The 24,922-nt window shown below is 48.2% G+C and overlaps 1 protein-coding gene across 1 annotated transcript in view; it reads left to right on the top strand.

Annotated features, from left to right (window-relative positions):
* Nucleotides 1-24,922, top strand: part of Dnah2 (dynein axonemal heavy chain 2) — a 124,624-nt gene that overhangs the window by 36,164 nt on the left and 63,538 nt on the right. The window contains exons 15-26 of the mRNA XM_032914170.1: nucleotides 11,943-12,089; nucleotides 13,313-13,469; nucleotides 13,836-14,075; nucleotides 14,544-14,732; nucleotides 15,863-16,010; nucleotides 16,837-17,029; nucleotides 18,831-19,031; nucleotides 19,170-19,326; nucleotides 19,677-19,851; nucleotides 20,299-20,462; nucleotides 22,824-22,985; nucleotides 23,087-23,190. Of these exons, the coding sequence (XP_032770061.1) occupies nucleotides 11,943-12,089; nucleotides 13,313-13,469; nucleotides 13,836-14,075; nucleotides 14,544-14,732; nucleotides 15,863-16,010; nucleotides 16,837-17,029; nucleotides 18,831-19,031; nucleotides 19,170-19,326; nucleotides 19,677-19,851; nucleotides 20,299-20,462; nucleotides 22,824-22,985; nucleotides 23,087-23,190 (2,037 nt within the window). The remainder of the gene's footprint in view (nucleotides 1-11,942; nucleotides 12,090-13,312; nucleotides 13,470-13,835; nucleotides 14,076-14,543; nucleotides 14,733-15,862; nucleotides 16,011-16,836; nucleotides 17,030-18,830; nucleotides 19,032-19,169; nucleotides 19,327-19,676; nucleotides 19,852-20,298; nucleotides 20,463-22,823; nucleotides 22,986-23,086; nucleotides 23,191-24,922) is intronic.

Genomic DNA, 24,922 nt, shown 5'->3' with positions numbered 1-24,922 from the left:
GGAAGAGGCAGCAGGAGGAGGGAGGGGCAAGCTTTAGTGGGGGTGCAGACACTAGAAGTCATACAGATGAGGAGCAGTTAAGGAACACAATGTGAGGAAGAAGAGGTTTGGGATAAGTAATCGGGGCTAGACGGGCATCACCTCCAGTCCGAGGTTCTTGGTTTTGTAGCTTTGGCACAAGGGAAGGGTCATAAAATTGCCTCTTATGGCTGGAGAGATGGTTCGGCAGAGGACTTGGGTTTAGTGCTCAGCACCCACATGGGAGCTCACAACCATCTGTAATTCCAGTTCTCAGAGATCTAACACCTTCTCCTGATCTCTGTTGGTTCCAGGCACTCACGTGATGCACAGACACACATGCAGGCAAGACACTCACACACATAAAATAAGTAAATAAATATTGCCTGGCATGGTGGTACATGCCTCTAGTCCCAGCACTTGGGAGACAGAAGTGTTTCTCTATGAGGTCCAGGTCAGCATGGTCTACATTGGGAGTTATAGGCTAGGCAAGTCACATAGCAGGACTCTGTCTCAAAAACAAACTCCAAACCCCAAACCCCAAACCCCAAAACTTGAAGTTTTAAATAGACTTGAGATTCTGAAGAGGAGGAACTTTAGGTAAAGAGAGTATAAGTGGTTACCTACATACTACGTAAGCTGATTTTCAGCTGGTTATATATATAGACAGACGGTTTAATTGGTTATGACATTTGCAGGCATATAATAAGGCTGAATACCTCTCCCCTTCCCCTGATCCCCGCCAAACAGGGCTTCTCTGTGGGACATCTCTGGCTGTCCTGCAACTTGATTTGTAGACCAGGCTGGACTTGAACTCACAAAGATTCCCCTCTGCTTCCCAAGTGCTGAGACTAAAGGTGTGTGGCACCCCCACCCAGCCTGTGGCTGAATCTTAAAATGCATTCTCTGTTAAACTGGGTGTCCCAGAGTGCCGTGCTAGAGAGTCTCCCTAGCGGGCAACCTTGGGCTAACAGGGTGTGAGCACACTTGGCCACTGTGTGTGCTTTTCCCATAAAATAGAGAGTGTGGAGCCCGTGAGAAGGTTCCAGAGCTGCAGGTGGCCAGAGTGAGGAGCCCCAGCCCTGGGACTCAGGTGGTAGGAAGAGCTGACTCCACAGATCACCCTCCCATCCACCCCTCCACCATGCACGCACACAGACACACAGGCACGGACGCATACACTAGGTAAATAAACCTATAAGTATGAAAATTTACATTCATGATGCCACCAAAACTTTAAACAAAAATAAGGAATTATATTTCAATCATAAAATTTTCCTGTTTTAAGTTAGCCATGGCAGAGATTTAGCCCCATGCTGTAAAGTCAGTGCCTTCTCCTTGCTCAGCTTTCTCGAAGGTGGAATGGGATGTTTGTGTGGCTAGGATACAGGCTGCTTTCGTCGTCTGCTGGAGACAGGCTTTTCCCTCTATTGCAGCTTCTTTATTTGTTTGTATGTGGAGCATCTGTGGAGGTCAGAGGACAGCTCGTGGGCGTCGGTGTGCTCCTTCTCGTCTGCGGGCCCCGGAGTTGGAGCTCGGTGGTCAGGCATGGCGGCAAAGGCCTTTACAGCTGAGCTGTGTCCCTGACCCCGCCTGGGACGCCTTCTGCATTTCTTTATGTTAGTGTTTCACAGAAGAGCCTTGGGCCATCATTTGTGGCCTAGATTTATCTGAAAGCCAGACAAAGCAAAGCATTTCTTCCAATTAGAAGGAGGCTGTGTGTCTGTCCTTCAGCAGCTATTTTCTGGAGAAATATAAGGTGGCTAACAATGCATTTGGTGATTTTAGGATGAAATCGCTTCAACTCGGTAAATAACAGATAAGAAAGAAAAGAGAAGTCTGAGCTGATTAAACCCCCCAAAAAATGGGAGACAGTTTCGCTCCCACACTGATTAGCACCCCTGGGAGTACAGAGAGCTTTACCAGGCATGTTAAGGTCTGGTGCTGACCTTGAAGTGTACTTTTGAAATGTCCCTGACAGTCCTCAGAATTACCTGACTGTCAGTCCTGGGAGCCTTCCAGTCCCTAATAGCATTTATATTACCCTACAAGGGCTTTTCCCTCCTTATATCCCAAATATTTGCCTCTGAAGCCCAAATGGGCTTTTAGCACATTTTCTGGCCAGACCAGCTCCCTTCGCAGAGTGCACTTAATGCAGATGTGTTCCAGGTGTCCCTGAGCTTGGCTGGAAGCTGAGGTATCAGCCCCTGAACCCTCCAGATCAGGACAGGGCGCTGGGACCGCCTGCTGCCTTTGTTCCTAGTGCATCCCTCTCCTCCTCCTCCCCATCCGCACCGTGTGCATTCTGGCTGTCAGTCCTGCCAGCCTCTCTGGCCTTGCCTTGCTACATCTATTACACGTTTGGGGATATACTATGAAATAGCTTTAAAAAAAAAGTAATTCCCCAAATGGAGTCTGAAGGAAGTTATGTTTGTCAATAGAATTTGTGCTCTGGAAATTTATTGACGCAATTCTGTCAAGACTAAACATCACTTTTTATAATTTTTTTTTAAATAACTATACTCTTTAGAACAACCTCAGGAGATACTGTCCAAATTCATTCTGCCGACTGACAAAATTTGATAATTTACCTTCAAGTTATTTTTGAAAATCCTATTCTCCAGTTTGAAAACATAGGAGAATATATTTAGCCTACCAGAAGCGTCTCTATGTATTCAAGCCCTTCACCCTCTCTGATGGCTAAAACGGATTCTGGTGAAATTAATCTTCAGCGTGGATGACCACTTTGCTACCTGCTAAGCCATGCAATTTTGTGCTGACTCAGTGGCTGTCTTCAACAGGGGCCTGGGAACATTCCTACTTGTTTGGACCCTTAAAAAAGAGAAAGACTCTACTCTTAGTTTTTACCACAGTTTATTGTTATAGTCATTGTGTTGACCTCTTACTCTGTTTACTTCTTCTTCTTCTTCTTTTTTTTTTTTTGAGACATCCTTGAACTCTCTAGCCTAGCCTGGCCTAGAACTTGGTGGCAATCCTCCTGCCTCAACCTCCTATGTGTTGGGATTGCAGTCATGTGCCTCCAAGCCTAGCTGTGCCTAATTCTCAAATCAAACTTCTCATGGGTATGGATTCATAAGAAAAAAGCAAAAAAAAGTCACCCACGGTTTGACACCACCCATGGCATTGGCGGCCATTGCAGGTGTTGAAACCATTGCACCTAGATGAGGGGACTGAGGAACCTCTCTCCTTGCCTGCGTGATGTTTTTGTCATTAGTAATTAATATTTTTGTTAGCACACTGTTCACTGCTGTTAATTCCTACAAACAGACTAATGCAATCCCTTCAAACAATATTTTCCTCACCGTCTTCCGAGCTGTACCTGAGGTACTTCAGCCTTACGTTCTCTCAGGCCGCCTCATCAGCGAGTGAGGTCGACTTCAAGATCTGGTTCAGAAAAGTCACATAGAATTTCCCCAAGTCTCTTTTTTGTTGTCTGTCTGACTTAAAAGATTTATTTATTTAATGTATAAAATTATGAGTACATTGTCACTGTCTTCAGACACACCAGAAGAGGGCATCAGATCCCATTACAGATGGCTGTGAACCACCATGTGGTTGCTGGGAATTGAACTCAGGACCTCTGGAAGAGCAGTCAGTGCTCTTAACCACTGAGCTACCTCTGTAGCCTGTACGTTTGACTTTTTAAGTGTCCCACCACTGAACTTCGACCTCAGCCCTCTTATCATGTATTAATTAATTAGTTAATCATTTCCTCTGACTTCCTCTTTGTGGGTTTCCATCTTTGTTTGGGTCAAGCACATCCTTTGGTAGTTTTCAAGGGAGGATGCATGGGAGCTGAAGTCTGAGTTCTTGCATGGCTACCAGCCACTCTTCTCTGCCTTCCTATTAGCACATTTGCCTTGGGTTACAGTTCTAGGCAGAAAATAATTTCCCCTGATTTCAGCCTTTATCTCCTGCTTCAAAGACGTTCATTAAATGTCTGGTGACCCACTGTAGATTTGTAGTTCAGAGAGGCTTGTTCATTTTGAAGGAGTTTTAACAGCTTTATAAATAATGCCCATGTTAGTGAAGATGCTCTGTGTTTAAGATGCTCAGAGACAGCACAGCAGTTTATCTTCCACAGTCTCTTAAAACATACATCACAGATAAATGAGCCTTCGAAATAGGTTTATTCTTTAAATCATTCCCCCTTTAAGGTGAAAATAGATTCTCTAGAAAGTTTAAGATGTGATATTGTCTTTTATATTATTCATTGACTGTAGGATAGACAAAAAAGTATATGTATATATGCGTGTGTGTGTGCATAATGTGTGTGTAGTTTAATATGTGTGTGTATAATGGGCATTTGTTTATAATGTGTGTGTATAATGTGTATATATATGTGTGTTTGTGTGAGGTAGGGTGGCCTTGAGTTTCTTACGTTGCCCTGATCCCTCTGCCTGTACCATGCACGTGCTAGGATTAGAAGTGTCTGTCATCAGGTTGCTTGATTTTGTCCTTTACATTTAGGTCTTAAATCCATTTGAAAATTACTGTGGTGTAGGGAAGATGTTATACATTCATCTTGTGTTTTTTATATTTTTAGATAGATTGAAAGCAAGTTGACCTAATCTTGCTAATTTTTTTTCCTACACTGCTGGAGGGCTTTGTGCTAGGCAAGCCACTAGCTATACCCAGACATTTAATGAGTTGCTGTATTTATAATAATAATAATAATAAAAAACCTCTCCCAGCAAATCTATTTTTAGATTTGCTCTTCTGGCTTATTCATGTGCAAGAACCAAACTGTTTTAATTATTGGCCTCATTTCTTCCTTTCTCTCTCTCTCTCTTTTTCAATTTCCTAGCTATTTTTGATATGTATTTCTCATAAGAATTTTTTAAACAATTTATTTTGTTCCCAAAATAGTCACATTCCTATTTTTATTAGAATATGGATTGGGTTAAACTGCTAGGTTCCGTCTAGGAGAGTGAAAATCTCTACAGTTTTGAATATTTCTGTACAAAGATGGCATTCTCCTTTCAGTTGGTATCCTTTTTTGCTCACAAGCTGTTTTTCAGTGTATACAGTCATTTCTGATACATTACTCTCCTTTAGCTGTCATTGCTCTTGTCCTCTGTGACAAGGTCTATCTTATTACAGTTTCTATAACAAAGAATTTTTGTCACCCCCCCCAAATTGAAATAGATTCCAGATTACCACAGAGCTGACATTAAATTAATAAACCATATACTTTGAGTAAAATTATCCAAAAATACATCTTCAATAATTACAGCCTTTACTTAATGTGTCTGAGATCCAGACATCCAAATGTATCCTGGCTTTTTTCTAGGGTTGGAGGGCACACCTGCAGTCACAGCTCTTGGACAGTAGAAGCAGGGGGATCAGGAATTCGAGGTTATTCTTGGCTACATGGTGAGTTCAGGGCCAGCTGGGGCTTCCTGAGACACCATTTCAAAAACAAACAAACAAACAAAAACCCACAAAAAACCAAACCACTGCTTTTCAACAAAATTCATGCTAACAACTCTTCTTAGAGACAGAGTGCCTGAGATGTTCTGTGGGTCTCGGTCAGTGTTTCTTGGAGCTGAAAACATTTTATTCTGAAAAAGGAGAGGAGGATTCTTTGAGGCAGCCTCTCTGTCTGGATGCCAATGAGGAGATTGCCAAATGGTGCGTGTGTGTCTGTGTGTGTGTGCGCACACGCGTGTGTATACACAGCTTGGTGCTGTTCCTGGTCATTTGACCTGACTGACCCTATCATCCAGGGCATTCAACCTGTTTTCACATGAATTTGTTGTTGTTGTTGTTGTTGTTGGCATTATTTGTTTTCTAAGATTTATCTCATGTGGTCTTCAGCCACACCAGAAGAGGACATCAGATCTCATCACAGATGGTTGTGAGCCACCATGTGGTTGCTGGGAATTGAACTCAGGACCTCTGGAAGAACAGTCAGTGCTCTTAACCTCTGAGCCATCTCTCCAGCCCCCTATTTGTTTGTTTTCAAGACAGGGTTTCTTTATGAATCCTTGGCTGTCCTGGAATGATCTCTGTAGACCAGACTGGCCTCGAACTCATTGACATCCACTTGCCTCTGCTTCCCCAGTGCTGTGATTAAAGGCGTGTGCCACCACCACCCGTCGTAAATTATTATTTTATGTGTGTAAGTATTTGTATGTATGTCAGAAGGTCAGAAGAAGATATGGGAGCCCTGGAACTGGAGCTACAGATAGTTGTGAGCTGCCATGTGGGTGCTCAGAATTTTTTTTTTTTTTTTTTTTTTTTGGGTGCTCAGAATTAAACCTGGGTCCTCTGCAAGAGCAGCTGGTTCTCTTAACCACTGAGCTGTCTCTTTTGCCCTAAGAATATGTTTTGTTATAAAATATATCATACACAGAGAGACATCCTTAAATCTTGCATGTTTCGTTTACAGCAGCCACGTAGAGCACAGGCAGCCTGCTGTGCCACTCCCGTGGGGGAGGGGACGCTGTCACCTGCTGAGGACTGCAGCCAGAGAGTTGATGATGATGTAAAAATGTTAGGTGTTTGTATAAGAATTGACATTCTGAGTTGAACATAGTGTCATATGCCCTTAATCCCAGCGCTTAGGAAGCAGAGGCAGGCAGACCTCTCTTGAGTTCAAGGCCAGTCTGGCCTACAGCATAAGTTCCAGGACAGTCAGGACTCTGTCTTAAAAAATGAGGAGGAGGAGGAAAAGGAGGAGGAGGAAGGAAAAGAAGAATTGGCTTTGATGGTCTGTGTTGAAAAGTCAGAAAATTTAGCTATATGAGGTCCTATATGGTGACAGCTGTGGCTCTAGCCTTTTTTTTTTTTTTTCATGTTTCTTTTTTTTTTTTTTTTTTTTTTTTTTCAGAGCTGGGGACCGAACAGGGCCTTGCGCTTGCTAGGCAAGCGCTCTACCACTGAGCTAAATCCCAACCCCGGCTCTAGCCTTTTAAGATGGAGTCTCTCTTCTAGTCTTAGGCAAATTTCTGTTGCCACTTGTCATGACATTGGCGTTACATAGTCCTAGGGTATGTAATGTCTGGATTTTGCTTTACAGAAACAAAAGTTAGTAGTTAGTAGTGGGTAGGGCGTTGGAAAGTTGAGCTTGTGGGAGGACACACAAGTGGCCTTTACACCATGCATAGACGTGGGCAGTGCTTTTCCTTGGTACTCCTCACATGTGCTCCTCTTCCTGGGGTGCTCCTCTTCCTGGGGTGCTCCTCTTCCTGGGGTGCTCCTCCTCCTGGGGTGCTCCTCCTCCTTGGGTGCTCCTCTTCCTGGGGTGCTCCTCCTCCTGGGGTGCTCCTCTTCCTGGGGTGCTCCTCCTCCTTGGGTGCTCCTCCTCCTTAGGTGCTCCTCCTCCTGGGGTGCTCCTCCTCCTGGGGTGCTCCTCTTCCTGGGGTGCTCCTCACGTGTGCTCCTCTTCCTGGGGTGCTTCTCTTCCTGGGGTGCTCCTCTTCCTGGGGTGCTCCTCTTCCTGGGGTGCTCCTCTTCCTGGGGTGCTCCACCTCCTGGGGTGCTCCTCCTCCTGGGGTGCTACTATTCTGGGATCATCCTCTTCCTTGGAGACTGCTCTCCCCTGAGACAGGAGCTCCAAGTGTGACAGTGGTTCCTCTTGTCTGTGGACACACTGAGCTGGAGATGCCCGTGGGACAAGCTGAGGAGACGTGGGAACGGAGGAGCTTTCGGAGGCAGCTGAAGCCATGGGTTCGAGTTATTTGCCGCAGGAGAGTGACAGGGAGTAAGACCCTTCACGAATCCCAACTGAAGCAGGCTATGGGGGCAGCAAATTCTTCCCCGTACTCTAGTGAGAGGACCCCAAGATACCACAGAGAGGACAGTTCCCACTGAAGAGGAGGTCAAAGGAGAGAACTGGGGAAGGCTGGGTCCCAGGAAAGTGGAATATTCTCTGTTAACATCAACACCAACAGAGATTGAGCTGGAGAAATGGCTGAGTAGCTGAGTGCTGACTGCTCTTCTGGAGAACCTGAGTGCCCGAGCTCCCAAATGGCATCTCATGACTGTCTGTGACTGTCTTAGTCAGGACTTCTATTCCTGCAAAACATCATGACCAAGAAGCAAGTTGGGGAGGAAAGGGTTTATTCAGCTTACACTTCCACATTGCTGTTCATCACCAAAGGAAGTCAGGACTGGAACTCACACAGGGCAGGAAGCAGGAGCTGATGCAGAGGCCATGGAGGGATGTTGCTTACTTCCTTGCTTCCCCTGACTTGCTCTGCTTGCTCTCTTATAGAACCCAAGACCACCACCCAGGGATGGCACCACCCACAATGGGCTGGGTCCTCCCACCCTTGATCACTAATTGAGAAAATGCCTTACAGCTGGGTCTCATGGAGGCATTTCCTCGAGGGAGGCTCCTTTCTCTGTGGTAACTTCAGCTTGTGTCAGGTTGACACACAGACCAGCCTGTCCAGTAACTATAGTTCTAGGGGATCCAACGTCCTCCTCCGGCTTTCCAGAAGTGGTATGTAGATACCATGCAAGAAAAACAGCCATACACACAAAATAAAATCAAACGGTAACTTTAAAAAGCCTACACAGAAGTCAGGGAAGATAAGACCAAGAAGCCATGACATCTCATTGGATGTAGCTGTGGGAGTTCTTGGTGAGTCCTCTTAGGGGTAAGAGTGGAGTGGGGAGGCAGGACTGGGAGAAGAAGAGAAGTGAAAGGGGCCCTTCCAGAACAATTCCTTAAAGAGGCAGGCTCTGAAGGGAAGGGCAGAAGTCAATACCTGTAGGATACAGCAGTCAAGAGAAGGTTGTTTGCTTTTCTTCGTCATGGTTTGAGATTATGGAATTTAGGCCATATTCCAATGGTGGGGAGGAACTATGATGTTGAGGGGGTAGAAGGTGTGGAGAGCTTGAGAGTGTGGCCGAGGGAGGACAAAGCTCCAGGGAGCATTAGTACAGACAGAGGAGGGGCTCTGAGCTCTTAAACCTGAAGGGAGCCCAGGCAGGAGAGACAGGTCAATTCACAGCCGGTAGCAGGGAGCAGAGGTGGCTCTCCCTGATGGCCTTCTGCTGGGGAAAGGAGACTAGCTTCGGGAAGAGTGGGACTTACAGACAGTGACTGAAGAGATATAATTGTCAAAAGAATTTTCCCCCATTCTGTAGGCCGCTGCTTTGCTCAAAAGATGGTGTCCATTGCTAATATGAAAGGTTTTTATTTTAATGAGATCTCAATTATTAATCGTTGATTTAGTGATTTGGTATTGTGTCCTGTTCAGAAAGGTCTTTCCTGAGTTCAAGCCTATCGCACACTTCCTATTCTGTCAACTTCAGGGTATCTAGTCTTAGGTTGACCAGATTTGGGGTTGAGTTTTGTGCCGGACGGATAGATAGAGATATGGATCTGTTTTCGTTCTTCTGCCTGCAGTTATCCAGCTTGAGCAGCACTGTTGTTGAAGATGTTCTCCTTTCTCCAGTGGTTTTTTTCCTTACTAAAAATCCGCTGTCAGCCAGATGTGGAGGCAGCAATGCTCCTTTAATCCCAGCACCTGAGACACAGAGGCAAGAGGATCTCTGTGAGCTCAAGACTGGCCTGGTCTACAGAGTGAGTTCTAGGGCAGCCAGGGACACACTGAGAAACCCCCTCAAACAAATCAATCAGCTGTCTGTGGGCGTTTGGAGTTATGTCCAGTTGGCCAACGTGTGTGTTTTCATGCAGGTATCACAGTGCACTTGTCAAGACCGCTCTGTGATACAACTGGAGGTCTGGAGGAAGGAGAAAGAGTAACTGGGAAGGACACAGGATGTAGCCTGGAGAGCCGGACAGCTGATTGGACTAATCTGATCTTTATCAGCTTCCCTCAGCTGCCAGTCACATGACTTAGCCTGGAGGTGTTAGGTTTCACCTACACCGCACCCCCTGGTCTGGAACCTGAAATGTAGATCAGATCTGCCCCAAACTCACTTGAATATGTTTGCCTCTGCCTCCCGAGTGCTGGGATTAAAAGCATGCATGAACTTGCCTGGCTTGTGCAGGAGTTTTTGTGAGATGTTTAGGCTAAAAGACAAGAACGAGCACTGGCAAAAAAGTGGTGAGAGCTGGGCCTGGAGGTTGTCGCTCAGTGCAGTTGAGAGAGGGTCTATGCTGCATGTGTAGCATGGAGCCATCCCCTGCACAGACAACAAACAAAAGCCATGAGATAAAGGACAGCCCGGCCCGAGCAGGAAGTGAACAGGAGAGGAAGTAAATATCACCTCCTGGAGGTCTTTGTGAGGTCAGAGAGCAGGTGGTTTGGATAATCTTGAAGCAGCTGGGCGCAGGCAGCTTTAGACCTGAGGAAGGGTCCCTGGGTGTGGCAGGGCAGGGAAGGTGGAAGAGGCCAAGGATGCTGGGAATTGGGCTGCACGCTCCAGGATGTCATTGATGAAATTAATTCTTACGTTCAACACAGCAATCCCTTTAGCACACAATCAATGTGAAATTGTTAATGGGGCACTCTCTAGTTTGTCTCTGCAGACGCTCTTCTCTACCTTATATTTCTGTGTCCTTCTCTTTCCCGTCTTCTGAGAGGTCTCAGTTCATTTTTACCTTGTTCTTATCTGGATTTCTGAGTGTTTCTGCAGCCATTTTGAACTTTGCGTGTGAAGGGGGAAGCCCAAACCAAACACGAGAGAAGAGAGACTGTGCCCTGAGGGAACATGGAAAGCAGCAGGGTCGTCACCAATGCGCTCAGAGAATCTGTAAGACAGGCGGGTGCTGTGGAGTGGGCACCAGCATCGCCCTCACAGCTGAACAGGCGGGGTGTGGCTGTGATCTCAGTACTCCGAGGACGGAGGCAGGAATGTCAGGACTTCAAGTCATCCTCCGTGCGACCAAGGGCAGCCTGGGGAGCATGAGATCCTCTCAAAACACCAAAGCAAGCAAACAAGAGCCCTTGCGTGTGTTAGAAAAAGATTAGAAGGGGTTGGGGATTTAGCTCAGTGGTAGAGTGCTTGCCTAGGGGAAGCCGCAAGGCCCTGGTTGGGTCCCCAGCTCCAAAAAAAAAAGAACCAAAAAAAAAAAAAAAAAAAAAAGATTAGAAAGGCTCCTTGGACATCGTATTTGCATTCACCTTGTAGCAAAAGATCTGGAAGCTGATTGGAAGCTTGGGAAGGAGTGAGAAGGGTTTGTCAACAGTAAATGTTGCCTATCAGTGTGGCGGCTATTTCAAGGAGTATTCCCAAATTCTTCTTAGACTTTCCTCCCAGGCTAGTCAGAGGCCACAGAAAGAAATCTTCCAAACGGGATCCTTTCTCGGTGTACTGCACGCCCTCACGTATGTATGGCTGTCTACTGCCAGAGTGTGGATCTCCCCGTGAGCAAGAACGCTAGGGTCTTGACCCTGAGCCTGTGAAGGACCGTGTACATCCGGCGCTTTCTCAGTATATGCTCTACGCTTCCTGGCCCGGGGTCCCCAGTCGAGGTCATCTCTTGGTTCTCGTTGCGTTGTCCTCATCAGTACATTGCTGTCACGGAGGAGGGACCCCCTGCTCTATAGAGTCAGGAAAGGACACAGGGAAGCTGCTTCTTGAATTCTCCACTGGTCTTCCTGCTTGAATCTCACTTTTGAAGTTCCTTCTGTTCGGTCTCCTTGAACCTGCGATCCCCCGGGTTTTTAGAGAGCTGGGTCCTTCCCCAAGCTCTTGGGCTGTTGTTCTTGCCCACTCAAGAATCCCCTTCTGCTCCTGATCCAGCTATCCACTGCTCAGCTTCCAGCACTTAGAGTGTCTTCACCTTGTACGTGCAGCCATTTGCCTCAGACACCCAGAAATTCCCGAAGGGGCAGAAACGACTGATTCCGTCCAGGCTGCCTTTGCCACCTGGAAGGCCTATTTCATTTCTGTCAGAACATTCCTTCTGCGCCCTGCCCACCCGCAGTCCTCTCTGCGAGGCTGGTGGACCCTGAACCATTCTGCTTTCCCCTTAGGACGCTCCTGATCCTCTTTGTGGAGATTGACTACTGGGAGCGGCTGCTGTTCGAGACACCCCACTACGTGATGAACGTGGCTGATCGCGCTGAGGACCTGCGCATTCTCCGGGAGAACCTGCTCCTTGTTGCTCGAGACTACAACAGGTGGGCCTCCATCCTTGCCCCAGCCTTGCGATCACGGTAGCTGCCTGACGACGTGCTCTCTTCCTGAAGCTTCCCAGCATCACGTCTCTTCCATCCTGAAACATGACTTTCCATTTCCCGCTCTTACATCCTGCAGCCAGTTCTGTCCCCTTAAAGTGATGGGGTGGCTCAGAAGTAACCAAATCCATTGCTCACCGTTCTGGAAGCTCAGGGGGTTTGAGGTCAATGTCGGGGTGGATCCAGTGTCAGGTGAGGTTTTCTGCCTCCTGGTTTCTAAACGGCTGCCCCTTGCAGCGTCCTCCATGGAGCTGTATTAGGTCTCTTATTCAAGACACCAACCCCATTCATGACAGCTTTACCCTTCATGGCCACACCGGCCCCCAACGCCTTTTTTTTTTTTTAAAGATTTATTTTATTTAATTTATATAAGTTCACTGTAGCTGTCTTCGGACATACCAGAAGAGGGCATCAGATCCCATTACAGATGGTTGTGAGCCACCATGTGGTTGCTAGGAATTGAACTCAGGACCTCTGGAAGAGCAGCCGGTGCTCTTAACCTCTGAGCCATCTCTCCAGCCCCCCAATGCCTTTTAATACCCCAGCAAAAGTTAAAGATTTTGGGAAGACACAGTCGTACGGCCTTTCTTACCTCAGTCCACAGGAATGGAAACGTAGTTTCGTTTGAATGTCTAGAAAGGCTATATTTATATTCAACGTGGTAGCCTCTAGCTGCATGCAGGTGTCCCCATTTATATTATGGAATTAAATTCCCCACTGGCACATGCCACATTTTGCCCGAGGAGGCCAGAGGAGGATGTCGGATCCCTTGAGATCAGAGTTACAGATGGTTGAGAAACACCATGTAGGAGCAGGGAACTGAATCAAGTCCTAAGCAAAAGCAAGTACTCTTAACTGCTGAGCCGTCTCTCCAGCCCTGGGGTACAAGTGGGGGCCAGAGGACATCTCATGGGGGTTGGTTCTCTCCTTCCACTATGTGGGTCCCAGGAATTGAACTCAGGTCGTCTGACTTAATGGCAAGTGCCTCTACCACTGAGCCACCCCATCAGTCCCTGGCCAGCACACTGTATATAACACACGCACTATCACAGTTTCTTTAGGGAGCTCCAGGCTAGGATGCTAGCCTCAGAGCCTGCCAAGTTTCCTGGCACGAGGGGATGCCTTCGCAGTTTTCTCTCCCAGCCGCAGTCTTCCCTCATTCACAGGATCATTGCCATGCTGTCCCCAGATGAGCAGGCCCTGTTCAAAGAGCGCATCCGATTCCTGGATAAGAAGATCCACCCAGGACTGAAGAAGCTGAACTGGGCCCTAAAGGGGGCCAGTGCCTTCTTCATCACCGAGTGCCGCATACATGCCAGCAAGGTAGGCCGTGGCCACAGACACCGGAGGTCTATAAGGCTGGCGGAAGGCTGACGCATGGGTAATCAACACCCGAGTCATGGTGATGGAGGAGGCCCTGGAAGTATTACAAAATAAATTAAATTTGCTGGGGGAGAACTCCCTCCTCCCTAAAGTTTGCTGTTGGGAATCGATCCCGATATCTCGTGCATGCCAGGCAAGTATTTCCTCACTGAAGGGGTGGGAGTGTTTTCATTTTCAGTGTCAGAAACTCTGGCAGAGGCTAAGTGGGGGAGTAGAATCAGGTCCACATGAGGTGCTGGCATGGTTCAAGGTGGGTATGTGTCATAGAAGGTGCCACCGGTGACCCGGGCGGGGGCCTGACCCCAGGTGCAGATGATTGTGAACGACTTCAAGGCCTCCACCCTGACCATCGGCTGGAAGGCCCAGGAGATGTCGGAACTGCTGCTGGTGCACATCACTGGCAAGCAGGTGTACAGAGACCTGGAGTTTGAGGAGGCCCAGAGAGAGCACCGGATGGCTGTACAGCAGAAGTTGGTGAACCTGCACCAGGATGTGATCAACATCCTGACCAACTCCTTCGAAGTATTCAAGAACGATGGCCCCGAGGTAGGCATCCTGTGACCAGGCTTTTGTGGCAGGGAACCCACACACATACCCTCCTACCACGCCACTGTGGTCCTTTCACTGATTTTGTGAATATCCTTCTTGCGCTGGTCCCAGATTCAGGTTTCTTCTTGCAGCATCCAGGATCTTGCCTCTCTTTAAAGACTTATTTTTTATGTTTACGGGTGTTTTACCTGCGAAGGTGCACCACGTGTGTACCTGCTGCGGTCAGAGACCAGAGGAAGGCATCAGGTCCCCTGGAGCTGCAGTTACAGATGGCTATGAGCTGCCACGTGGGTGCTGGGAACTGCACCTGGGTCCTCTGCAAAAGCAGCCAGTGCTCTAACCACTGAGCGGTCCCAACCCACCCCGACCCAGCATTTCTGTAGCTGTCTTTCTCCTCCTCCTGCTGGCCCGCCTCATTGCCCAGGCTGGTCCCTCCAGAGGCTCCTCTCTGTCCTCTTCCCCCAGATTCAGCAGCAGTGGTTGCTCTACACCATACGGCTGGATCACATGATGGAGGACGCCCTGCGTCTGAACGTGAAGTGGTCACTGCTGGAACTCTCCAAGGCCATCAACGGGGACGGGAAGACCTCTCCAAACCCACTCTTCAGGGTCCTTGTCATTTTACAGAGCGATGTGCAAGGTGGTGGGGCACAGGTAAGGCCGCCGAGCCTCTGACACCTCAAAATCTGCCGCACCCCAGTCCTCAGTTACCTTCAATTATTATTTTTATTTTTATTTTTTTCTTTTTTTCGGAGCTGGGGACCGAACCCAGGGCCTTGCGCTTGCTAGGCAAGCGCTCTACCACTGAGCTAAATCCCCAACCCCCAATTATTATTATTATTATTATTATTTTTTTTTTTTTTCTATTTTTTTTTTTTTTTTAGTATTATTAACTTGAGTATTTCTTATATACATTTCGAGTGTTATTCCCTTTCCCGGTTTCCGGGCAAACATCCCCCTCCCCCCAATTATTATTTTTAAACAATTTTAATTTTTAAAAATTAAAACAGAATCACAATATTTCTCCACTTCTCTTTTCTCTTCTCAATGCCTTTCATGTTCTCTTTGTTCTCTCTCAAATTCATGACTCCTTTAACTATGACGTGTGTGTGTGTGTGTGTGTGTGTGTGTGTGTGTGTATAATTATATATAAACAAACTCAGTGGGTTATATATATTTATACATTATGTGGACATATAATATATATATTAAGTAGTCTGTTTAGTGTGGTTTGTATATCTGTGCTTTTTGGGTTGGGCCCCTTAGTATTGGATAACCAGTTGAGGGTTTGTTCTTCTTTTTAAGTTATTTATTTATTTTTTTTGCATGTGAGTCTAATGTTATTCTCCTCAGACCTACCAGAAGAGGGCATCAGGTTGCTGGGAATTGAACTCAGGACCTCTGGAAGAACAGTCAATGCTCCTAACCGCTGAGTTTCTTTTTAAAATGTGTATGAGTGTGGGCGCTTTGCCTGCATGTATGCATGTCTGTGTGCCTGATGTGTGTGTGGAGGCCAGAAGAGAGTAGTGAATCCTTAGAATTGGAGTTACAGATGCTTGTGAGTCACCACGTGGGTGCTAGGAATTGAACTCAGGACCTCTGGAAGAGCAATCAGTGCTCTTAACCACGGAGCCATCTCTCCAGCCCCTCTTCTCCTTACTTAAATGTCATCCTCCTCCTCAGTCTGCAGGCCCAGTTCTGAGGTGTTGAGCCTGAGAGGCCTTGAGGCTTGTGTCTCCTGCCAGCTGCACTTAGCTCCTCTGTGCCCCCCACCCCGCCCACAGGTGGAATTCTCCCCAACACTGCAGACTCTGGCGAGTGTGGTCAATGACATAGGCAGTCACCTCTTCTCTACCATCTCTGTGTTCCGTCACCTCCCTGATATCCTCACCAAACGCAAGATGACTCGAGAACCCATTCATGTGGTCGTGGGTGAGTAGGCTTTGGGGAGGCACACAAGAGATGAGGGTATTTCCCTCACACTGGGCCAGTCATCTCGATGGCTGATGGGAAAACCAGCCAAGGGACCGCTGAAGAAGGAGCAGGGACAGGGAGGAGACTGGAGACATAACTCATACCCGTGGATTGTGAAAACTGGGCCAGGAGATGACCAAGGATAAGTTTGAGACGTATGTTGGACTTAAAGAGGCCTTGATTCCCACAGGAGAGACCTCTGATCCTGAGCAAGAGATATGGGGTCACACATGCATTGCTGCCTCCATGGGGTTCCTTCTTCTCTCCTTTCTCCCCAACCCCACAATAGGGTTTCTCTGTGTAGCCCTGGGCATCCTGGAGCTCTCTCTGTAGGCCTTGAACTCCTAAGAGATCCGCCTGCCTCTGCCTCCAAAGGAAGGGATTAAAGGTGTGCGCTACCACAGCTCAGCTCTTTTTTTCTAAAAAAAAAAAATTATTAATATTTTATGTGTATGGGTGTTTTGCATAAATGTGTATCTGTGCATCATGGGTGTGCCTGGTGCCTACCAAGGCCAGAAAAAAAGGTTTTGCATCCCCTGGAACTAAAGTTACAGATAGTCGTGAGCCTCCCCGTGGGTGCTGGGAATAGAATGCAGGTCCTCCTAACCCCTGAGCCATCTCTCCAGCCCCTCCCCTCTGTTTTCCAGTGCTCATGTTTGAGTACATGTATTTGTGGAGAGGGTGGAGCAGGTGGTGTGTGAAGTCCAAGGCAGTGGCCAGGGGCCAGGCTGAGCGTGGGCTGGGGTGGGTGTCAGTGAGAAGCGTCTTTCTTGGCCCTTTGAAGAGCGAGACGAGGACATCAGGAAGATCCAGGCCCAGATCAGCAGTGGGATGACGAACAACGCAAGCCTGCTGCAGAATTACCTCAAGACCTGGGACATGTATCGGGAGATCTGGGAGATCAACAAGGACTCCTTCATCCGAAGATACCAGCGCCTCAACCCCCCTGTCTCCTCTTTCGATGCTGACATTGCCCGGTGAGTGAGGAAAGGGAAGTGTATCCACAAGTACAGAGCTCACGAGCAGAGGAGACGGGACCCAGAGACTTGGGAAAGGGCCTGGGTGAGCCTTAGGTACAGACATTGTGGACCCTGGGCTACAGGAAGAGAATACCAGAGAGATCCAGAAAGATCTGGACTAAGTTTAGGGAAAGGCAGTTGTTTAGAGAAGTGTTGCAAGGGTTGGTAAGGAAGGATGAAATTGTAGACATGGGAATGATGGAAAACCTGAGAAGAAGAGGGGGAGGGGAAGGGGAAGAGAGGGAAAACACTCTCTAACAACTCTTAAGCCTGAAACGAAGCAGAAGAGGATTCTGAAGTTCTGACCTTCACTGCATCTTCTCAGGGTGGCCAGGCCATGGCCATTTAGTGTAGCGAGGAGGACAAATGTGTGGTTGAGAGAGTGGCATGATGGGAAGGTGGCCCAGTACTAACACTTGACTGGCTATACAGTCTCAGGCAGGGGTTTTACATCTCCCACACTTCAGCTAAAGCACGATGGTTATTATGCAACCGTTGTAGGATGCGAGGCTGTTAGATGTATCCTGTGGGCACCTGTGAGTTCTGAAGGCCTGGAATGCCCTTGCTGTGCACATGATGAGGCACACAGGCTGTGGGACAGGGGCAGGGGCAGGGGCAGGGCCAGCTGAGGTTTGCCAGTTAGAGTCCATTACTATAAAGAGCCAGAAAGAAGGTTTCTTTGGGTTCACACTCAGGGAAATTTCAGCCTATGACTAGTTGACTCCATTGCTTTGGACTTGCAGATGTACTCTACAGTAGATGCAAAGACATAAACCTTATGGCTTAGAATAAAGGAGAGACCGATGGGGTGGGGGTGGGGCAAGGACAGGAATTGGGGTCTCCAGGGCATAACCCCAGTGTGGGAAGACGTCCTCTTTCCCAGTGTGTTAGATGCATCTGAGAACACTCTGTGAGCTCTGAGCACTGAGCTGCAGGTTGGGAGTCACCACACAGATCTCTGGGGGACTTTGAAATCCTCGGTAAAGCAGGAGGAGAGGCAGAGGCAATAGGAAAAGGCTTCATGGAGAAGGCTCCTGCAGGGGCCATGCAATTCTAGAAGGGGCAATTCTTCACCAGGCAGAGATGGGGCAGGGGGCACAGGAGGAGACAGCAGAAGCTGAGGTGCAGATGGGAGCCCCCAAGTGTGTTCCCCACAAAGTGAACAGACCAGGAACAGAGGCAGACAGAGGGACTTGCGTGCAGCAGCATGTCCCAGACACATCCTGCGGCCATCACTGCGTTATGGATGAAGATAGTCCAAGAGTCCCAGGAAAAAAACAAAACCAAAACTGGAAAAAAATAAGCCCATCTGTAGTTTCAACTACTCAGGGAGCTGAGGTGGGAGGACCAGTTCTGTTGTGAGTTTGAATCCAGCCTGGTAAAATGCAAAAGCTTTTATCTCCTAAATAAAGCACCCAAGACAATTGAGCTAGCTGGAAGCTGTGCTGTGAGCCCAGCCTGGACCTAGGTGGCTGACTCCAAGGCTGTGGGGCCACAGGGCAGTGGGTGGTGGGTGGTGGTGGGTGGTGGTGGGTGGTGGGTGGCGGGGTGGGGAGTTGGAGACTGCTGTTCTGTCTTGCCCAGTGCTTGGGAGGTGGACATGGCTGCAGCAGTCTGCCAGGTGTTGCTTTGGCCCGGTGATACCCAGCAATAGAACCAGCTAGGACCGTAGGTTTGGGTGGAAGGAAAGGAGTGGGGCCCTGGTGTTGGGGTCACCGGTAGGGGAATAAAGCCCACCTAACATCTGGGGCTCTTACAGCTACACGGAGGTGGCAAACAACGTGCAGAAGGAGGAGACAGTCCTCAACATTCAGTTTGTGATGCTGGACTGCTCGCACCTCAAGTTCTCACTGGTGCAGCACTGTAATGAGTGGCAGAATAAGTTCACGACCCTGCTCAAAGAGATGGCCGCCGGGCGCCTCATGGACCTGCACACCTACCTCAAGGACAATGCTGAAAAGTAAGGCTTGGCTGGAACACGCGCTGGGTATGTGTGAGTGTGCGCGCGCGTGTGTATGTGTGTGTGCGTGTGTGTGTGAGTGTGCACATGTGTCTGGTGATGTGCTTTCCATCTAACACTTTCTTTCCTGACTTTTAGAATCAGCCGCCCTCCCCAGACGCTGGAGGAGCTAGGGGTCAGTTTGCAGCTCATGGACACCCTGCAGCATGACTTACCCAACCTGGAAACTCAGATCCCCCCCATTCACGAGCAGTTTACCATTTTGGAAAAATACGAGGTGCCGGTTCCTGACACGGTAAGTACCCAAAATGTTTGGTCCATCCCGGTCTCCAGCATATGGCAGTGGTAACAGACTGTGGGGAACCTTGTCCCAGAGAAGTGAGAGAGATTCAGAGCTCCAGAGGACCAAGTCTAACTCAAATGATGCTTCTGCCCCTCGGTTTATGAGCTTGTTTAGTTTGGAGGGGATCCATCGCCCATGCAGACTGTTGATGAAGAGTACTGCTCAGTGACCGAGAGCGGGGGTGGGGTGGGGGCGGGGCTCATCTGGAGAGTGTTGTCCAGCATATGTGTCACCCTAGGTGCCTAGTCTTGGTGGGGAGAGGCCTCCTATACGTGGGTCCTCCTGCCTTCTGTCCTGGCCAGGTCCTGGAGATGCTTGAGAGTCTCAATGGGGAGTGGCTCGCCTTCCAACAAATACTGCTGGATAGTGAGCAGATGCTGAAGAAGCACAAGGAGAAGTTCAAGACAGGCCTCATCCATGCTGCTGATGACTTCAAGAAGAAGGCCCACAACCTTCTAGAAGACTTCGAGCTCAAAGGTTCTCCTTGCTCCACCACTCTCTCTCCTTTAGCCTGGGTTTTGGGAGCTCAGCATTCAAATTGTCCTGGGAAGGCAGGAAAACAGATGGGAGCGTGGCCTGGCGCGGGAGGGACCTGGGTGGGCAGCGGGGGAAGGGAAGAAGCTGCTGTGCAGACTGGGATGAACTCACCCTGAGCCGTGGGATTCTGGTTGGGAGGACTGGGCAGGAAGTGTTCTTACCCTGACTCCTTGTGCACCCCAGTCAGACTTTGCCCTCCGATTTGGTGACTTTCCTTAAGATAACAGGTTATTCTCTCCACACACTTTTCCTTCCCTATCCTCTCTCATCTGAGGGCAGCAGTGGGATTTGCCCACTAAGTTAAGAGAGCCACAGGCTGGCCTTTCAAGAGGCCATGGACCTGAGTGAGATCTGAGCCACACCTTGACACACCTTGACTTCCTGCAGGGCCTTTTACCAGCAACGTGGGCCACACGGCTGCACTGGAGCAGATCGCGCAGGTGCGCGCCATGCTGATGGCCATGCGGGAAGAGGAGAACAACCTCCGCTCCAACCTGGGCATCTTCAAGATTGAGCAGCCGATCTCCAAGGACCTCCAGAACCTGGAGAAGGTGCTGCACTACGCTGGGCCCTGTGGAAACCGGGGAATAAATGGCAGGGCTAGGACACTTTCCCCAGGGTCGGGGAATGGTTAGGACCCGGCAGAGTAAGTCATTAGCAGCTCTGTAAGTTTTTGGTTTGGTTTGGTTTTTGAGACAGGGTTTCTCTGTATAGTCCAAGCTGTCCTGGAACTTGATTTGTGGCCCAGGCTGGCTTTGAACTCCCAGAGATCCACCTGCCTCTACTTCCCTAGTGCTAGAATTAAAGGCGTGGGCCACCACTGCCCCGTGGAGTTTTTTTGTTTGTTTTGTTTTTTTAACTGAGGTAAAATTCATACACACTAGCCCAAGCATTTCCCACAATGTAGTTGCATTGAGGTTATTCACAGTGCTGCACAGTCCTCACCACTGTCTCTCATTTCAAAACCTTACCCCAGGGGAGCTGAGATGGCTCAGTTGTACAGCTCTTGCTGCCCAAGCCTAGCTGTAAAGGTAGAGGGACAAAAACAGGTTTCATAAAGCTATGCTCTGACCTCCATGTGCGCACAGCGGCACCTGCCTTCCCATGTCACACACACACACACACACACACACACACACACACACACACACACATACAAATAAAATTTAAAGATATTCTAGGGTCTGGAGAGATGGCTCAGTGGTTAAGAGCACTGACTGCTGTCTTAGCATTCTGCTGCCATGAAGCAAAACCAGGACCAGGACAACTCTTACAAGACAAAGCATTTAATTGAGGGCTGGCTTACAGTCTCAGAGATTGTGGGGAGCATGGCAGCATGCAGACAAACATGGTCCTGGAGAAGTAGCTGAGATTTCTACATTCAGATCCACAAACATCAGGAAGATAGAGAGCCACTGAGTCCATGAGGTTTTTAAAACCTCAAAGCCCAACCCCCAGTGACACACTTCCTCCAACAAGGCCACACCTCCTAATCCTTCTCAAGTAGTGTCACTCCCTGATGACTGAGCATATGAGCCTGCTGTTTTAACCATCACATTCTTCTCGCTGGCCCCCATAGGCTTGTAGATATATCATAATACAAAAATGCATTCAGTCCAACTTCATAATTTCACATAGTCTGTAATAGTCTCAACACTTTTAGAATTCCAAATCTTCTGAGATTCATGGCAATCTCTTAACTGTAACTCCCAGCAAAATCAAAATCAGAAAGTAGATGGGGGAGTGGGTGGAGAGATGGCTCAGCGGTTAAGAGCACTGACTGCTCTTCTAGAGGTCCTGAGTTCAATTCCCAGCAACCACATGATGGCTCACAACCATCTGTAACGGGGTCTGATGCTCTCTTCTGGTGTGTCTGAGGACAGCGATGGTATACTCATATAAATAGATAAATCTTAAAAAAGAAAAAAAAACCCCAAACAAAACATTTTCATTACTATAAGAGGATCACATTTCTATAGGCAGACGCCCTCCATCCCTGTTCCCCTGACAACTGTTAACCTAGTGTCCACGTGCGTAGGTTCCCCACCCTGGGTATTTCCTACAAGAGCACCAAGTAATATGTGGCTTTTTGTCTCTCCCATAGTGGGTGTTTTGTTTTGTTTTGTTTTGTTTTGTTTTGTTTGAGACAGGGTTTCTCTTTGCGTAGCCCTGGCTGTCCTGGAACTCATTCTGTACACCAGGCTAGCCTCAAACTCACAGAGACCCTCCTGCCTCTTGAATGCTGGAGTGCTGGGATTAAAGGCATGAGCCACCACCGCCCAGCTCACAGTGTTTTCACAACTCATGCATGCTGTAGCATGTTTCAGCACTCCGTTCCTTTTCACGGCTCACTAATATTCCATTGATTCTATTGTTTGTGCACACACCAGGGGGTGGGATATGGGTGTTTTTGCCCTTGCACTGTAGGGAGTAGTGAATGTGTGTACTTGTTTGGACACCTGATAGTCCCTGATGGTCATGGGTGTGAGCCTAGCAATATAATTGCCAAATCATATGGCAACTTTCTGAGTTCTTGAGGCACAGCCAAGCGATTTCCCACAACCATACCATTTTACATTCCCACTAGCAAATACATGAGGATTCCTATTTTTTCCTTGGTATCTTTGCCAACGCATATTTTCTCTTACAGTTTTTTTTTTTTTGTTCTAGCCATAGTGGGTGTGATGTGGTATCACATTGAGGTTTAATTTGCATTTCCCTAGACTCGATGTTGAGGAACTTCTCACATGCTTAGCGTTTGATGCTTAGCATTTGATGGGCCCTTGAGGCAAGAGAGCAGAAGGGGAATTGTGAACCCATCACCAGATGGGCAAGGGAACGAGCTGAGCTGTGAGGAGGAGGGCAGGGGCTGCCATACCTAAGGCTGTCCATCTCCTGGCTCCCACCCACAGGAGCTCGATGCCCTCCAGCAAGTATGGGAGATCACTCGGGACTGGGAAGAGAGCTGGAACCAGTGGAAGACGGGTTGCTTCCTGACCCTGCAGACGGAAGCCATGGAGTCCATGGCCCACGGGCTGTTTCGCCGCCTCACGAGACTAGCCAAAGAGTATAAGGTGGGTGGGACAGGAGAGGGGACAACATGGCCCCGCCCCAGCTCAGGGAGTGGGTGTACTCAGGCAGCATGGGTCTTCTGATGTCTCCCATTTTCACTCAGGACCGAAATTGGGAAGTCATTGAAACGACGCGCGCCAAAATAGAGCAGTTCAAGAGGACCATGCCGCTCATCTCTGATCTGCGGAACCCAGCCCTCAGAGAACGGTGAGGCGGGCCCCGCCCTGCTCCACCCCCCTCTAGTCTATGCTCCAAGTAAATTTCTTTTCTTTTCCTTTTTTTTTTTTTTTTTTTTTTTTAGAAATAATTTATATGTGAGCACACTGTTGCTGTCTTCAGACACTCCAGAAGAGGGCAGCAGATCTCATTATAAATGGTTGTGAGCCACCATGTGGTTGGTGGGAGTTGAACTCAGGACCTCTGGAAGAGCAGTCGGTGCTCTTAACCGCTGAGCCATCATCTCTCCAGCCCAATCAGTGCTCTTAACCACTGAGCTATTTCTCCAGTCCAGTAAATTTCTTTTAATTTCCCCCTTTTTGCATGTGGGCGGCATGTCTGTGCTTGCTTACCTGGGTATGCATACACTGTGTTGAAGGTAACATTGGACGTCCTTTTTGCTCACTTGCCACCTTATTTACTGAGGCAGGATCTGAACCCAGGGCTTCCCAATTCCAGCTAGTCTAGTCAGCCAGCCTACCCTAAGGATCTTCTGCCCCTGCTTCCTAAAGGCTGGCATTAAAGGCAGCTGCCATGCATGTCCAGTTTGTTTTGGGGTTCTGCAGATCCCAACCCTGATCCTCAGTCTTGCACAGAAAGCACCTTTATCCAGTGTGCCATCTCCTTGGCCCTAGTTTATTTCACGTCCAAGGATTGAACTTAGGGCTTATGAATGCCACCACTATACTGCTAAGCTATAGCACCTGCTCAAATCATTTAAAACTTTTAAATTACGTTCATTTATTACTCTGTGTGTGTGTGTGTGTGTGTGTGTGTGTGTGTGTGTGTGTGTGTGTGTGTGTGTGTGTGTGTGTGAAGCTCAGACTGTCAGGCCCGGGTAACAAGTGCCTTTCCCTACTGACCTATCTCGCTGGCTCCAGATGTGGTTTTTAGTTGACAGAAAGGCAATGCGCAGTGTGCTGCTTTTGGTTTTTTTGTTTTTTGTTTTTTGTTTGTTTGTTTCTTTTTTTCAGAGCTGGGGACCGAACCCCAGGGCCTTGCGCTTCCTAGGCAAGCGCTCTACCACTGAACTAAATCCCCAACCCTAGCGTGCTGCTTTTGAAGGATGCATGCACTGTGGGAGAGCTACCTGAAGTGATCATTAGCACACGTATCACCTCACACACTTGCTCCTTTTACCTTTGTGGTGAGAATATTTGAGATTTATTTTTCGCAGGCTACATGTTCACGTGTGTGTGCGGGGTGCAAGTGTGTCTCTGTGTGTATGTGTGTGAAGACTTCCTATCCCCAGATGTCCCAGCCCTGGAGTTACAGGCACACTTGGTCATGTCCAGCCTTTAATATGGGTGCTGGGATCTGAGCTCAGGCTCTCATGCTTGCACAGAAATGCTTTTACCCAGGGAGCTGTCTTCACAACACTTCAGATTTTCCCTAGTTTGGGTGTGGTGTTACAGCCGAGCTCCCAGGCGTTCCTGTTTTATTTAGAAACAGTTATAGATACGTGAACTTAGGTCAGGGGCTAGAGAGATGACTCAGCAGTTAAGAGCACTTTTTGAGGACCCGGGTTCAATTCCCAGCATCTACGTGGTAGCTCAGAACTATCTGTAATTACAGTTCCAGAGGATCCAGTACTCTCTTCTGACCCCCTCGGCCAGCAAACACACACATGGTGCATAGACATATATTCAGATAAAACACCCACATATAAAATAAAATAAATAAAATTAATGAAAAAGAAAAAAGTAATGTCGGGGTTGGGGAT

The sequence above is a fragment of the Rattus rattus genome, chromosome 9 (assembly GCF_011064425.1).
Source record: "Rattus rattus isolate New Zealand chromosome 9, Rrattus_CSIRO_v1, whole genome shotgun sequence".
Lineage (NCBI taxonomy): Eukaryota > Metazoa > Chordata > Mammalia > Rodentia > Muridae > Rattus > Rattus rattus.
This window is presented reverse-complemented; position numbering and strand designations above follow the sequence as displayed.